General features: G+C 39.4%; 1 protein-coding gene across 2 annotated transcripts in view; it reads left to right on the top strand.

Moving 5' to 3' along the window:
* The window catches only part of rims4 (regulating synaptic membrane exocytosis 4), a 51,278-nt gene that overhangs the window by 13,588 nt on the left and 21,590 nt on the right, over positions 1-16,100 (top strand). For both annotated transcript variants that reach the window (XM_018678232.2, XM_018678231.2), the window contains one exon: positions 15,369-15,513. In XM_018678232.2, coding sequence (XP_018533748.1) covers positions 15,369-15,513 — 145 coding nt within the window. The remainder of the gene's footprint in view (positions 1-15,368; positions 15,514-16,100) is intronic.

The raw sequence follows: 16,100 nt of genomic DNA, 5'->3' as shown, positions 1-16,100 counted from the left end.
ATGGAGGAGAAAGAGGGGAGAAGGAGAGGAGGAGAGAGGTCTCTGGTGAGCTTCTGAGCTGGAGAGACGACCCAGAAAAGTCAGGAGTAAAAAATGGACTGCCAGGAAAGGAGGTCTATTCTATAGGGAGGAGGAAGAGGAGGAGGGTGCAGAGGGGGTGTGGAGGAGGTGAAGGCTGTAGGTGTTCATTTGTTATACTGAGCAGCTTGTTGTAGTCTGAAGCAGGAACAGTGACTGTGGTTGTTGCTTTAACACAGCGTTTCTCACTGTGAGGTATGAAAGCTGCACCAGCCAGCAGTGCACATCAGCAGCACCACATGGCAGGGAGAGGTTTGAGAAATTAGAATTTCATTACCAAGAGATTATAATGTAATATGACGTCAAGCAGGTCTGGGAGTCTTCACAGTAATAACAACTTAAGAGCCATGAGTGGACAGTTTGAATTACACTCTTACCCCTGATGTCCACAGGATGCCTTCAGCAGCCACATTTCTAACAGAATTCAGCCTTGTTTTGCTGACGTTTTTCATGTTTTACAGTATATTTACCACACATTTGCAGCACTGTGTAAATGCTTTATGGGTGTATTTAATTTCAACAACCTTTTGTGCCTCTAACTTTCTCTGTTATCAGCCATTTTAAATGTCAATATGACCGATCTCACTGCACAGCTGCTGTCATTAACCTGGTTCCTTTTGTCAGATGGTGTAGTGATGTAAAATAACGATTTTATCTGCAGCACACCACCTTGGTAACGAGAGCTGGTTTGCACAGGAGCCTGTTTATGAGCTGCGGTCATATTTCACACTATTTCCAATATCTAACATGAGAAACCGTATAATAAAATAATTTCAGTTTCAAATTAAATGGAGCATTAGAATTACTTTTAAATCAATTGTTACTAAATACAAGCATAATGTAATGTCTATGTCCTCCTGGCTCCACCCCTTAACTGAATTATTCTAAATTCTTATTATTCTCTTTGGCATGTAGCATAAAAAGGATAAAAGTTGCCTTCTCCTCCCTTGTCCAACGTGATGCTCAGTGCTTCCCCCTTGAATGCAACTGGGCTTTAAACCAGACAGCAATTCAGTGAGGTTTCACTTGGTAGAGTCTGAGCTGATACTGAAATAACATTTTCTCTGTGTTGCATAGTGCTAGCAAATGGATGAGCAGCTTGTTGAAAGCCAGCTAGCTATTACCATCTTGCACTCTGAAGCTTCCCTACCTACTTTCCTATTTTTCGATAAAAAGCTAATAGATTTTGTATTCAGATTCAGTAAGCACATTCAGCACTTGCTATTCAACCCCCAGTCATGACTGTGGTGATTTTCTGCAGTGGAGCAGCAAAACTGCTATTCTCAAGTTGCCATTTACACTAGCTATTAACTCACTTATTGCTGTTAAGACAACTAATGTCCTTTTAAATACCCATTCAGATTTGAAACTGTTGCATTAATGTGACAAAACTTCATGAGCCACTGAGAACACAAGGAGATGGAAGTACAGAGAAGACACTGAAGAGATGGAGGCATAAGGGATGAAGACAGGATTTCAGGAAAGAAAGAAGACATTAAAAAGGAGAATGTGAGAGGGTAATGGAGGAAAGTGAAGAATGGTCAGAAGAGAGAAAAGAAATGGCGGTCTGAATGATGCACCGACTGCCCTGACAGGCTGCATTGTGACAGACTGAGAGCAGGAAGTCAAGTTGTCATGTGGGCTTCAAGTGGAGACAAAGCCAGACGAGACGAGCGCCTGCGAGCTCTGCGATGCCTCTTCAAACATACCGTTACATAATGAATGAGAGTGTGATTTCATTCTTAATGCCGCAGCCGGTTAACAGCCGTGCTTTGTGTCATAATGATAGGAAATCACGGAGAGGCAATTTGAATGTGTTGATCTGACGAGCTTTGACAGCCACCTCCCATTGTCTCTGATGACAGGTTAAATCCTCCTTTTCTGCTCAGAAAGCTTGTACATCATTCTGATACGAGCGTCTGTTAGGAGTGAAGTAGAAATATTACTCAAGGGGAGAAAAAAAAGACCCATTGTAGCCTTTTTTCTCATATCTTTCTTTCGCTTTGACCTGATACTTCCCTCTTCACCTACTGATTCTTCTCCTATCTCTCTCTAATTTTCATCTCCTCACACCTCTCTTTATTTTCCTCTGTTTCCATATTCCATTTTCCCTCTCTCACTTTTTTATTCCTTTTCCTCTCCGCTCCTCTTCTACATCTTCTCTTGCCTTTGCCATTTTTCTTTTCTTCTCTCCTCTTCAGTCTTAACCCCATCACCTCTAATTCTCTGCCTTCTCCTTCACCTCCTGCTCTCTGTCTACTTCATCTCTCTTGCTTATCACTCCTCATACTCTTTTCTCACTCCTCTTTCCTTCTCTTATGACCTGCCTCTTCATCTCTCTCAGCAGGTGCTCTGGGTTACACTTCCCTTTATTCCTGTGCTGTCAAAATTTTCAAAACTTACAGTTTATAACAGCTTGGCTTTGGCTTTGTTGTTCTAAAAGTCAATACATGCTGTCTCAATGAAAAGTTTTCATTGTTTCTTCAGCTCATTCACAGTCATAGGAAATACATTCCTCCAGTGTATTTAAATCCAATAAAACTGTGAGCAAAAGTTTCACATGTAAGTCTAATGTATGTTTTTTCTGTTGCTACGTAGCCAACATTAACGGCTCTTTACTTCAGTCATCGTTGCCTTTAATGTTGGCTAATAAGTGATAGCAAAAACTTACATATAGCACCTTTAAGGTTTAAGGCAGATCTTGTTACCTTCAGACAGAGCCAGGTTAGCTGTTTCCCCATTTCCAGTCTTTATTGCAAAGTTAAGCTAACTAGTTGCAGGTTGTGGCTGTCTATGTGACGAACAGACATGAGAGTGGTATCAACCTTATCGTTAACATTCTGAAAGAAAATATATTTTACTTAATGGTGAACCCTTTAACCATTTTTAGTATTGCAAACCTAACAACATGTGTGACACAGGATGTGAATTCCACTCTCTAGTGTCACAGTCTTGTCCTCTATACACCCAATTATCCACTTCAGGCTCCTCCCTATACTGTATTTATGCAATATAAGAATGTCGGACACTTCCCTCCAGTATGTAAACATATTTTGTAGGAGATGGGGCTGAATTCCAGACACTGTGAAGACACTAATCGGTAAGAAATTTGCGCTTCTGACAGCATCAAAGATACTGCATACTGCCTCACAACCACACCTTTCCTCCACCTCGTTTCATGCTTTAAAAAAAATCAAAGACAGTGAATACAAGTCTCTCCTGATTACATGTCTGTGTGTAGGATCCTATTTCATTACAGAGCAGTAAAAATAGATTAACTTTATCATACGTGAACTTATTTTTCCTCACTTGCAATTTAGCAGTAATTCTACTCATGTTCCTCTCTTCGGTGTCATGTTGCTAATTAAATTAAGCGGGAAAAACAGTCAGAAAATCTTAAATAGATTACCTCCATGTAATTCTCTGATGTAACCAGGTCTCACTAATGAACCTAACCGAGTGTAATACTGTTTTAATTTGCTTACATCACACTTTTGACACCTTTCGACAAACCTCAAGTTACCAGATGTTTCGTCTCTCTTTAATGCAGTGTTGCTAAATAAATGAATGTAAAGCAGCACATTAGATCTAATTGAATTCTGTTGATTATCATGTAAAAAAAAGTGCATTAACATGTATGATAGAGTTAAAGCATCTCTAATAACACCTGCACGCTGCAATTAACATTCCCCTTACCTTCAGTGTGTGTGTGTGTGTAATGAAATGCCTGTGAGGACATACAGAATGGCTGTAAAGATGTCTTTATGATGAGGCATAAAGCTGTAGCCCACTGAGGTGCAAGCAGTAAAAAAAAAAATCACTTTTCTCCACATACTACACTTTATAGCTGTCTGCTGCCTTGTCCAGTCAGTATCGAGGAAGAAGCTGTTTGTTGCACCCCATGCTTATCAATGGGGAGTGTATGCTCTTTGCATTTATCACTGAAGAGATATATTGCAAAATTACATTTTCATATATTCTCATGAATTTTATAAAAAAATGATATTTTAATATGATATGGTATTTGATGATATTGTATGCTGAATAATAATTTGCCCATATCTCTTCCTCTCCTTTTTGGATGCTACAAACTTTATATCAATACATTTTACAAATAAATATTATCTAATGGGATGTAAACTAATATGAATACATTATTTAATTATGGACATGTATTGTGCTTTGAATTTTTGCAGATTAGGCGTCATTTTTCAATGTCCATCAAAGATAAATGTACAGATATTTTTGTGACATAATCAGATACAGATAAAGAAAGTCCCTTTGTGTTAGAATTCCATATGCAAACTCTAATTTTAACACCAGCCATCTTCAGTGTGTGTGTCCAGTTTTTCAGATCTCCTCTAGCCTAGCCCAAAGTGACTTATCAAGAATACCAAGAAAAGCAATGCGACGTGTTGTCATCTGGTACAATGAAACTTTTAAACTAACAGCTGTTATGCTGTCAGAGTGTGTACAGTGCTCAGAGGGAGGCTAGACAAGGTGGCTCAACTAAATAAACTTTGAACAGAACTTCAGTGATGGGTGTTGCTTGTAAAAAGAAAGTAAAAGTGCTTTGTAAGGTCAAGTCTAAGTATGAGTAACATTCTGGATGAGGTGTCCTTAGAAATGGCCTTTGGTGTCAAAATGAAACAATTTCATTACAGGCTCTTATTTGGCTTCAGGAGTTCTTTTGGAGGCCTTTTCTAATTCTAAATCGAGTCTTTGTTATAGTTGTGTCTTTAGAGTAGCCTTTTCATTTCCAAAAGTCCTTGCTCAGGCATTTTCCTAATTTTAAAAAGTCCTTGTTGGAGTGTCTTCTTCCATTCTGGACCAGTTATTCCTCTCTGCTGCCCTGCAGTCTCAATACAGACCTTGGCGGGAACAAATCACAGCAGTGCCAGCTATAATAGAGGATAGAGGACTTCTTGTGTGTGTGTGTGTGTGTGTGTGTGTGTGTGTGTGTGTGTATGTGAGTGAGTAAGTGCTAACACGAGTGCTCTTTTTGTGTGTGTAGGTGCGTGAATATGTGTGTTCTTGGTCAAAGATCTAGCCAAAATCATGTTAAATTTATTTCATTGCCCCCCTCCCCTATTTTAAGTGATTTATTCTCCCTGCAGTAAGCTGTTAAAATTGTCCAGTCATCTGTCAGTAGGAGACAAACAAAGAGGACACAAAAGCACAGAAAAATGTATTTTATCAAGATCTCTGTAGCAGTAATGTATGTCACTTTGGGTCAGTCTCTGAACTTAAGCTAACGTAAAATATATCTGTTGAGTTGCTTAAAGAATGCATCATTATTCTTAAGCAGTTTTCATATATCTGGACTTTTATATGCTTTCACTACAGTTGAAAGTAGAAAGAAACTGTTGCATCCAACATCAAGCTGCATGTTTTTGACAGCTTTTGTGCTCACATCACACAAAACAAAAACGACATACACAATGAAAAGCAGATTGATTGCTGAAAAAAATATCATAGGACGGAGGCATAAGCTCTGCCAATCATATCCCACTGTTCCAGTCTTTGTGCTAAGAGAGGCAAATATGGCCTAGACCTACAAAATTTTTTACCTGGATGAGGATGATGGGAGAACGTATAAACACAGAACCCATGTCGTAAAAAAAAAAAAATTATGACCAGATGAAAAAATTTATATATAAATACCAGTTCTTCATTAAATGAGGAATTGCATTTGTATTCTCTTAAACTTTGCCTTCATAAAATATTTTAACATAATGAATGCTTCAAACATAGTTTGTGTTGCTTAACGCCCATTTTATCATAGAATTCAACATGTGCATCTCTGGTTGAGAATTTAGCTAAGTGCCAAGTGTGAGTTAACTTGTGCCGCTTTACTTAATTATAAACTACTGTAAGTATAACTATAAACTACTAACTATTTCAAGTAGCAGAGGAACACATTTTATTTTATAGGGTCTCATCTATCTGTGAATGTGTGTGAATTTCCTGTGTGGATTAATAAAGTATCTATCTATCTATCTATCTATCTATCTATCTATCTATCTATCTATCTATCTATCTATCTATCTATCTATCTATCTCAATGAAGTATCTGTGTTGTAATTCTCTGGCAGACAGTTTATCAGTTTGTTTTATTGCTTCAGCGAGACAGTACTTAATGTTTGGAGGAGCAGAAATATTTCATCTTTCTCTTTTCCTCCCTTTTATTAACATACTTCAATGATGCTGTCAGCCCCTCATTTTATTTCTTTCTATCTTTATCTCTTCTTTCTTTTGTTCCTGTCACTCACATTCGCTTTTAATTCTGTCTTTTCTTTTGTGTCTTGACATCTTTTTCTTTCTCTCTGTCTGTCTCTCTTTGTCTCTCTATCAGTGTATAACCAATCCTTTTGTCAAATGTAACGAAGTTGGTTCCAGAAACACAGATAAACTGTGTTTCATATCAAACCACATTCTCCTTGTGTATTTAAATCAGAGCAATAAGAAGCATCGGTTTCAAAGGAAATGACATGCACCCAAGATATTAGAGCCCGTGCAAGTAAATAATGTATAAATATCCCGACGTCAGCGTCCTCAGATCCTCCCTGCTGCCACCACTCTGAACACATCCCCAAAGAGGGGATGGAAAGAGATGGCTGACTGAGGCTCAGCTGATGTTCTCACAGTGTTACAAATTAATGGCTGCCTCCCAACCTGTGGTGACATTTAGATTTTTACCCCTTGAGTGTTCAGCTGCTTAGTGTTTTGCCTGATGCAGAGTGACTTAAAGTAGGTTAAAAGTATAGTAAAATTAGTAATTGATTACCTTGACATGACATTCATTCATACATTCATTTCCTACTGAGTAGACTGAAATATAACTTCAGTATTCTCTTATCCATATAATCAATCAATTTCAATTTGTCCAATACTAGATTTATAACTATGACACTCCTGTGAGCATCATTTGTACTTGGTGTAGTATACTAACATGAAGATGGTGAACATAAGAAACATTTTACCTGTGAAATATCAGCATGTTAACATTACTATAAGGCATGACAGGAGGAAATACATGGAAAAACAAACCTAAATCTGAAATCTAAGCTAATCTAATCTTAGCTGCGAGTAGTTGTAGCCCCTTTGTCATGTTCCTACACAGCTGCCAAAAGGCACTCAATGAGTGCATAATCTTTCCACTGATTAAAGATTTAAATTCCTAATTTTCTAATGAGATTAGTCTGATTAACTCCTGTTACATTAAATCCAGACTTCAGGCTCTACTTTTATATTTCTCTGCATTGATCTCATGGTTTTTCAGAGAAAACGTGTCCTCTATGTAATATAAGAGCCATGACCTTTACTCAACATATTAAAATACATGCCTTGTGTCCATAGAATGATTAAGTATGTTAAGTGCAGTCTGTGTGTGTGTGTGTGTGTGTGTGTGTGTTTAAACTACAGCAGGTCAGACAGAGTGCAGCAGGTTCAAAAGTCCTTAATGAACCAGTGACGAATGAAGATTTTTATGACAGAAATGTCTAATCAATACAAAGGTTTAACCAGAGTATTGGCAGGCCCGATCAATAACTCTCCCACAGGTCACAGGGACACTCCATTTACCCTGAGTGGAGACGATGGAAAACATCCACTCCAATTTGCCTGAGAAATTTTTCCTCAGCAGGCAGGAGGAAAATCATGTGAAAGCCATCCATAAATGCACAGAATCTCTCATGTATTCAGCTCTGAATCAATTCCCTTTAACCAGATGAACCTAGATTTCTTTTTATTTAATGAACATTCATTAAACAAATGTACTGTGAGAGTTTGTAACATGTTTTTCTGCTGTTATTCAAGATTTCATTTTCCTTTTATCCTGCGAAATTAACATTATAATGGCATTTGAGTTTCCATTGGTGGCTGTTCGACATCTAACAGAGGAAATAGTAAAATGCGACTGAGTCAGAAAGCTTGGTTCATGCTCTCTACGTAGCTCAGCAGAGCTTTGTCCATTGCAGTGTCAAACATAAACCAGCTTGTGTCCATAAATCTCGACGTGTCCTTGAGCAAGGCATTTAAACCCTGGCTTCTCTCTGCCGGCTGTAGAGTCTATGACTCGGACTGTACAGTAGCTCCCAGGTGAAAATAGCACAGTCTACTCAGCAGAACACTTAATTTGGAGAAAGGTTAAAAAATGCTTATCTACCAATAAAGTAATTAGCTCCGACTCTGTCTTCCGGCCCCGCAACGTTCTGCTTCGCCCGTCGTTTGCGATGCCAAAAGGTTTCAAAAAGCAGCTTCTTATTCATCTCCAGCCTTAGCCATCACTCGTCATCGGCTGTAGCACCTCCACGGGAAAGTCATTTTTCAAATAAATGCAACTCTTTCAGTGTCTCCCAGGATACTCTTTCTCCTCTATCTCACTCTGACAAGCACCTTATGCCAGATTTTCTCTCTTCTTTGTAATGAATGGGCTGATGGTGACAGAGCAGTTTCACTCACTGGATATTGCAGTGCATCTGTTTTATTTTATTTAACCACTTATTCATCTATGTGCAGCATTGCTTGGCCTTTTCCCAGCACTGTGTTGCTTTGTTTTCACTCAGGAATAGGATGGAGAAAAGGTTATAGCCGGTGGTCATGTGGTGTGTTGGGTGAGTGATGGGTTGCTGCTTGGATAAATTACAGATGACTAATGTTCAAAACTTATCTGTAGAATTAATAGATAGAAGCAGGGGGAATCTTTCAGATCTTTCACAGCAGCTATAATGTGGGTAGTATCATTTAGGAAGCTGAACTTCTACAGAGTGTTCTGTATCTCAGCTGCAGGAACATTTTTAGATGTCTACGCCCTCTACCAAAGACTGGGTGTGTGAAATTAGGCCAAGCTATAAATGTATCATGATGTTTTATCTTCTTTTTTCTTTCCAATGTCACCCAGAGGAGGAGATGTACCCCGACTGTCTTCATTAGGTTTTGTGACAAACTCTTTGCAGGGTTATGGGAGGGAGGGAGGGGATACGTCACAAACTCTCAGCATGACATGAGAGGCAAACAGAGCCTCAGATGTGTGTGAAGATAAGAGTTTTGAAACTTTCTAAAGGGTTTCAAAAGAAAGGGTGTCGTGAGGAGAGAGTAAGGAGCCTGTGTGATGCTACAGTTCACCGTATAGAGAGTGGAACTAACACAACAACACTATAAATGTTGACTAGTGTATGGTATTGCTGTTAAAATGTATAGAAATGTGTAATAAATAGAGAAATAACAAAGCTTCAACTCTCCACATCCTCAGAAAAAATAAACTCGATACAGAGCATAGCTGACATGTTGCTACCCAACGCTTCAATTTGCACATCTCTCTGAAATCACGAGATTCCACTTCATACTGTCATACTGTCCTTTCTCTAAGCCAGTTTGTCTCAGGGAGGATGCTTTATGACGTGTGCACAAGGTAATGTGACTAAGGTGTGAGTCATGATTGATATAAATGTTGTGTGCTTATTGTCCAGTCATCATCTTTTTTGATAAGCTCTCTTCTTTAAACCATACAGGTAACATAAAAATGTTGTGAAAAGTATTTCACTTCTGACCAATGGTGAAGTGATCACTGGACTGACATCCCCATCCCTACAGCCTACACCGCTAACATGGCTTAAAACGACTAACAAAAATTTAAGACGTCAGAAACTGTAGTAATATCAGATATATGTGACTTATTTGCAGACAGAGATTCCCCCTAAACAATCTACCAAAAGTCCACTGGGCAAAATTTGTATAGTTAAAATCTTTCAAAGACAAAAGCCTTACTATATCATATTTGCACATTGGCCAGCATTAACATGTAAAAAACATGTCAACATTAGCATGTTATTTGATGATATGATTTTGCTAAACGATTCCCGTTGGCTAATCAGCATAGGTATAAGATAACTGCTTGAACTGACATTTGTTGAAGTGCGGCTCTGAGTGTTTTGGTGTATAGACTAGAGCTACAAACAAACTGTGTCAACTTGTATCTTAGAGTTCTGCACAATATAAACTTTAACAACTGCTTATTTAGTCTAGTGTTTATGTGATGTTTAGCTTGTTTGAATATGGCCAATTCTCTGGCAGAGGTAGCTGCTAGAAAGTATCTCCATGGTATGATCCTTCAGTGGTTTTTGAGTCATTTACTAGGCCACAAGGTATGACCTACCTTGTCATGCAGTCTCCCTGTCAGTCAGTGTGTTGGCCAGATAAAGTTGGCTGAATGGGGAGCAGCTATTTTTGTATCTGTTCTGCTTTCATTAATGGTTCTCTGCTGGGAGACAAACTAATGAGTCCTGGCTCTCTGATTGCTACATCACAACTTTTGTGCGTCACATCAGGCACTTTTTGTGCTACATCACAGTGGGTGTTCTACATCACACGCTGTGAACCACATTCACCAAGCTATTTTAGAGAGGAGTGGGATTTTACTTTTTTCTTTTCTAGAGGTACCTGTAAAGTCCACAGAGGAAAGCAGATCAGGAGAGATGCACTCGCTCATATTTACACATATATGAGGTTTAAAATCAGTGATAATTAAATTATTCCTTGCAGATGTTTGATCACATTTTGGCTTTTTTTAGGACACTAACTAATGTGGGTGGGGTGAAAGAAAGAGAGGAAATTAGGTCATCTGAGTCAACAAAAACATACTTTCCAATTCATGTGATTGCAGACACAGTGAGCTACCAGATTTCATGTGATGCGACCAGACTTAAGACCCGAAGCATCTGGAAACAAATAAACAACAACAGCTGGGCACAGAGGGAGAAAGTGGCCCGGCTTGGCTTTCCAAGCAGATGCTGGCTGGCCAACATCTGTCTCCTTACATCCATAAATGTTTTTGTTTCAGGGTCATTACCTGTAGGTGGTCTGGATTACTCACTATGAAAACTACACAGTGATTGCACCAGTTTCCAGAGGGACTGTCTCATTTTTCTTCAAACAAAACTCATGTTATCAGGATAATTTTAAAGATGCTATGATTACAAAGAAATGTAAAGATCTCAGTAGTATTTTTTCCTTCTACTACATATATTTTTATCATATGTTTGCATACATAACTGAAGTTCTTGAGTTTTAAATCAGATATCTACATTTTATTCACTTCCCTCATCTGATCATAATTCACAGCATATTTTATTCCTATTTCAGGGTTTTCAAATTTTACAACTTGAGACAAGTTGCGAGCGCTGCAGTAACTGAGTGGGTACAAAAGGCTTCTCTGTGCACAACCACCTAGCTAGTGTCTATTGATAGTCTGCATGTGAGGCATTTAGGGGCCATCTGTAAATTGTAGCTACAGAAAATAACCTGGGTTACAGTCTCCCCCTCTTAACTGCATACACATCTCACCACCCACCATCACAAGTACATTCTCAACCTCTGGGAAACACTGAAACCATTCCATTAATTCACACCTTTGTTTGCATGAACTGTGAGTGCAGTATAACATCTGTATTACCTGTAAACCAAACATAAACTGCTGCACCAGTTAGGCTTAGTCTTCTCAGCTGTGTCCCAAAATGGCACATGTGCAATTACATTTTCTGACATTTTTTTGGGACTTACCAGAGCGACTAATACTAGATACTGACTACTGAAGGAGCTGCAGACAGACAGAGGAAAAGAAAAAGCATCGCAGGCCTGATGTTATGTGGAAGGACGAAGAGAATCAGTGTAGAAATGTCGTAAATAAGAAAAACTGCCAGTCTTCTAAATTTTAATCTTTTATCTTGATTGCCTGGCAAGATTGCCTTTCACTCTGCTACAGATAAAGCATGTTGAATTGGATTGAACTGAACTGAGATAATATCCCATCAGTGCCATGAAAGGGTCGCCGCGAAGCAGAGTGGTTGATGTGTCTCCAGCCATTATCACCTGCTGTATTAGTTATGTAACTCTACTCTGCCTCAACACACCACCAGTGACGAGAGGTGACAGGAGGTTACACACACACACACACACACACGCACACACACACGGTAATGTAGAAAATAACATGGCTCTGTGTTAAAAGGCTCAGAGCATCCTTGCTGCAGGCTCGGGTTCCACCACAGTCTCCGTAGTAACTGCATCAATGCCCATGGCAACCGTTTCTGTGTCACTGCTGATGACACAAGCTGTGTCCAAAATCACTCCCTCATTCACTCATTCACTAGGCCTTGTAGTCACGCAGTAGTTTACTCTACAGTGAACAATACATTTTCACATTGTGGTGCTGTTTTTAGAAAGTTGCATACGTGTCACTGTTGGAATTTTTAAAAGTACTATATGTCTGAACTAACCACGGCCTCGACTTGCCTCCTCTGTGGAGTCACGATGTTTAGCCTGTGAAGGTCTTAAATTCACTCTCAACTAAGAGTCAGACATGAGAGGTCTGTGACTTCATGAATGTATTTTAATATTTTGATTAGACGACAAATATGACTTGTGACTGTCCTTACAACAATAGTGCACATTCGGCTGCAGGACAGAGAGTAAAGCAGATTTGGCTGCTTGTAAATCCAGATGCAGGGCAAGATTAGGATTAGGAAAATTATTTTACAACTCCAAAGGTTTTTATGTGGCTGTTCAGGTTCCTCACCAGGTCACACAAACATTAAAAGTGCATTCTGACCGTATTATTGTTGCTTGTAATCCTGGAGTTTTAAGATTATGCTATTAGGACTCATTGTGAATCACTGAATGACAGTGTCATTCAATGTCAGGTAAAATGTTTGAAATGAAAAATGTTAGCAGAGACCTGAGTAGCAACACTGCTATTATTCATTCATCCTGCTGCAGGAGTTCTCTCCGCTGGTTGGATCATTGGTTCCTGGTCTCATCCAACCAATCAGATAAAAAATGCCTGGAGCAAACATTAATCTGAGCTGTCTGCCTCTGTGTGTCTCTTATGTTAACTTGCTTGCTGTACAGTTGACGCAGCTGTTAACTTAGATTTATGAAATACTGTGAACTGTTAACTGGTGAGACACTTGTTAGCGGCTTGAGGACTGGTTAGTTTAACTCTGCAACGACTGTGTGGTGCAGTAGGTATATGGATGGTTGCCTCCTTTGTGTTCAGGTTTTAAGTAAGTATAGACATCACAGCAGGTTTTGTTTCATTTAAGTTTTGCCAAAAGGCAGATGTGTTCTGGAGAGGTTTAGAAGTAATCTTTTGTTATATTTGTTTCACTAATTTGGCTGCACCTGCACCCTCTTCCCCCTGGGTTGACTAAATGACTGCTCGGACAGGGGACCTCTTGCACCCCAAGCACTCCTACTTTTCACATATATATGTGCATGACATTGGAGTTACTGGTTGCAACTGAGTCATGATATTTGCCACTGAATGTTGGTGCACTCAGACTACAGGACTGTATGTGACCAGGCTCTGTCCCATATTTGTCTGCGTAATTTGTTGGTTTTGGGGATGCAAACATGGATCAGGGATTTGAGCTGACAGTTACTTGAGCTAGCTTTGAATCAGTGTTGGCTCCTGGAAATATGATGCATCAGTTAGATGTCTAGCCTGAGTCAGTTTCTGCTGGACCAAGTCATTTGGGCTGCCTGAGTCACTGAAATAAAATATGAATGTTTCTCCTTGTTACAAACTGAGTTTATTGAACAAAATGTTTCAGAGACAGACCCACAGTGACGAAAAAAGGAGACTGCAATGCTGCAAGACACGTTGCAAATTAAGGTCAAAAAGTGGGTTCACCATGGCCTAATGTTTTTAGGTTTGTAGCATATAATAAAGACCTTTGATTCATGCCCTTCCCCCTCACTGTAATTTCTGTCTGCTACTTTTACATACCTGGATTTCCACTTTTGATGGAAAGCAACAAATCCACTACTGTTCTCTAGAGCCAAGGAAATGACAACCACTAACAGAGGAAGAGACAGGCTGAGGGAAATGTGGCTCACAAGAAAAAGACAGCACATGAAACACATCACTAACTCCTGGAAAGCACTGAGCATCAGACTGAAGAGCACTTTTTCTGCAACTGCCATGTATGTGTGATTCTAAAATAAGCAGAGAATAATGTCCTCTACTGACTAAATTATGGTCACCTTGACCTTAATTCTGAGTTGTACTGACAGCAGTGTAAATTAATGACAGTGTTGCTCTAGACACATAGTAAGTAAGTAAAATTTATTTATAGCACCTTTCCAAACCGAACACAGGAGGTAACTGTTCATATGAAACCAGTCAGGGAACAGAAGCAGTAACCTAGATCTGCCAACGTCCCGTCCCACATGAACACGATAGAAATAGCACCGTTCTAGGTCGCTCCTTAATAACCGCAGAACCGACTTCATGGCACGGTGCTCGTGTGTGTCTGTGTGCATGCATGCATGTGTATGTGTGTGTTCCAGGCTTTCTAAAGTATTTTTTCTTTCCATTAAGGTGATTGAAACAGTCTGTGGAGATAGAGACAGTGTGACACAGTCTGGATTTGATCAGTGGTTATAACACAGGAACACAAATACTGCTGAACGCTGAGGAGGGACAAAAAATATGTATTTTTATTTGATTGATTTTATCTTTAATCCACTCACTTGATGGATTTTGACATTTATTTAGTCAGAAAACCCTCAGTAAAACACACTAAGCTCCCTTATGAAAATGACCAGCAGTGCCATTTTCCAAAAAATAGTGTCACATGGTCTCAAATTCTGTTTCAGATGTGTGTGTGTGTCTTTGTGTGTGTCCTCACTATTAAAAGGAAAACAACTTTCCTGTCCTGTCCTTTAAACAAGGTCAAAGACCTCCTGTTAGAGCACTTCATTATAAACTCAACCTCCATCAACACACACACGCACACACACAGGACACCTTGCAGCCAGGGATAGGTCCCATAAAGTGCGCCATGCATCGATCTTGTGGTCTATTTTGCAACAAGATGTATGTCTCTGCTCTGAGTAGGAATCGAGTGCTTTTGTCCTTGGCCTTGTTAAAGCGATTTCTCATCACTGTGGTCGTCCTTCTTGTGGCGCTGATGAGGTCACAGCAGGAAAAACACAAATAAATGTCTACAACCAAACTCTTTAGACACAGAAATGTGGAGGTGAAATTTTATTTAAGATTTTTATTAGATGCTCTGTTGAATTTTCATATTGAAATTGAAATCTGATGAAAAAATAAATAGTGCACAAAACTGGATGAAACTGGATCTGATTTTTTTTAAAAAAGTGCCAAACAAACACACGCAGTTGGGTTCATAGAAACAAATGTTTCACAGACATGGAGCATTGTAATGTTTTCACTTTTGTATAGCAGCTGAATTTAGGATGTATTTGTGTTTGTTTCTCTACAGTGGATACAGAGGGCAGGAAGTTGAAGGGAGGCATCCAGAGGAGCACAGAGACGGGTCTGGCTGTAGAGATGCCCAGTCGGACCGTCCGCCAGGCCAGCCACGAGTCCATAGAGGACAGCATGAACAGCTACGGCTCCGAGGGAAAGTGAGTGACAAATCCTGCTCCGGTTCATCAACACAACAACAACTTTGATTCCAGCTAAATCTGGTTACGACATATTCTGCCATAATTAAATCACCTCAAAATCCCAAACACTAGGTTTGGGCAGACACATGGACAAATATCTCTGTTTGTTTTTGAACCTGAACACACAATATATAGAACATATTTAGGTGTCATTCTGAAACCAGGAACTTTTAAACGTTTTCTTAAAGTAACACTATGTAACTTTTGCTGAGAAACAGCGGTCTATGCAGCCACAAGTGGTAATTAGGTACAGATGCTGGCACATTAAATTCTTTTTGGGGCCAAGCAGTTGAGGGTACTCGATGCAGTGTACCCCAGAAGCTGACAGCTCATGTACAGAAAACAAAGTCTATTAAATGCTTGACTGGAGCTCTGACTGCATAGCCCTGAAACACAGCCTAACGGTGTATATTACCCATGATCCCCGTCTTCTGGAGCAGGAAGTGCTGTCACCGTAACAAATTTACCAAATTCTGTTTATAATTCTTGGTGTTTTAAAAGTTTCCTCGCTGAACACTGAGATCATACCTGATCAACTCAACTTA

Source organism: Lates calcarifer, linkage group LG12, assembly GCF_001640805.2.
Source record: "Lates calcarifer isolate ASB-BC8 linkage group LG12, TLL_Latcal_v3, whole genome shotgun sequence".
Lineage (NCBI taxonomy): Eukaryota > Metazoa > Chordata > Actinopteri > Centropomidae > Lates > Lates calcarifer.
Note: the sequence above shows the minus strand (reverse complement) of the source record. Positions and strands in the feature narration are given on the sequence as shown.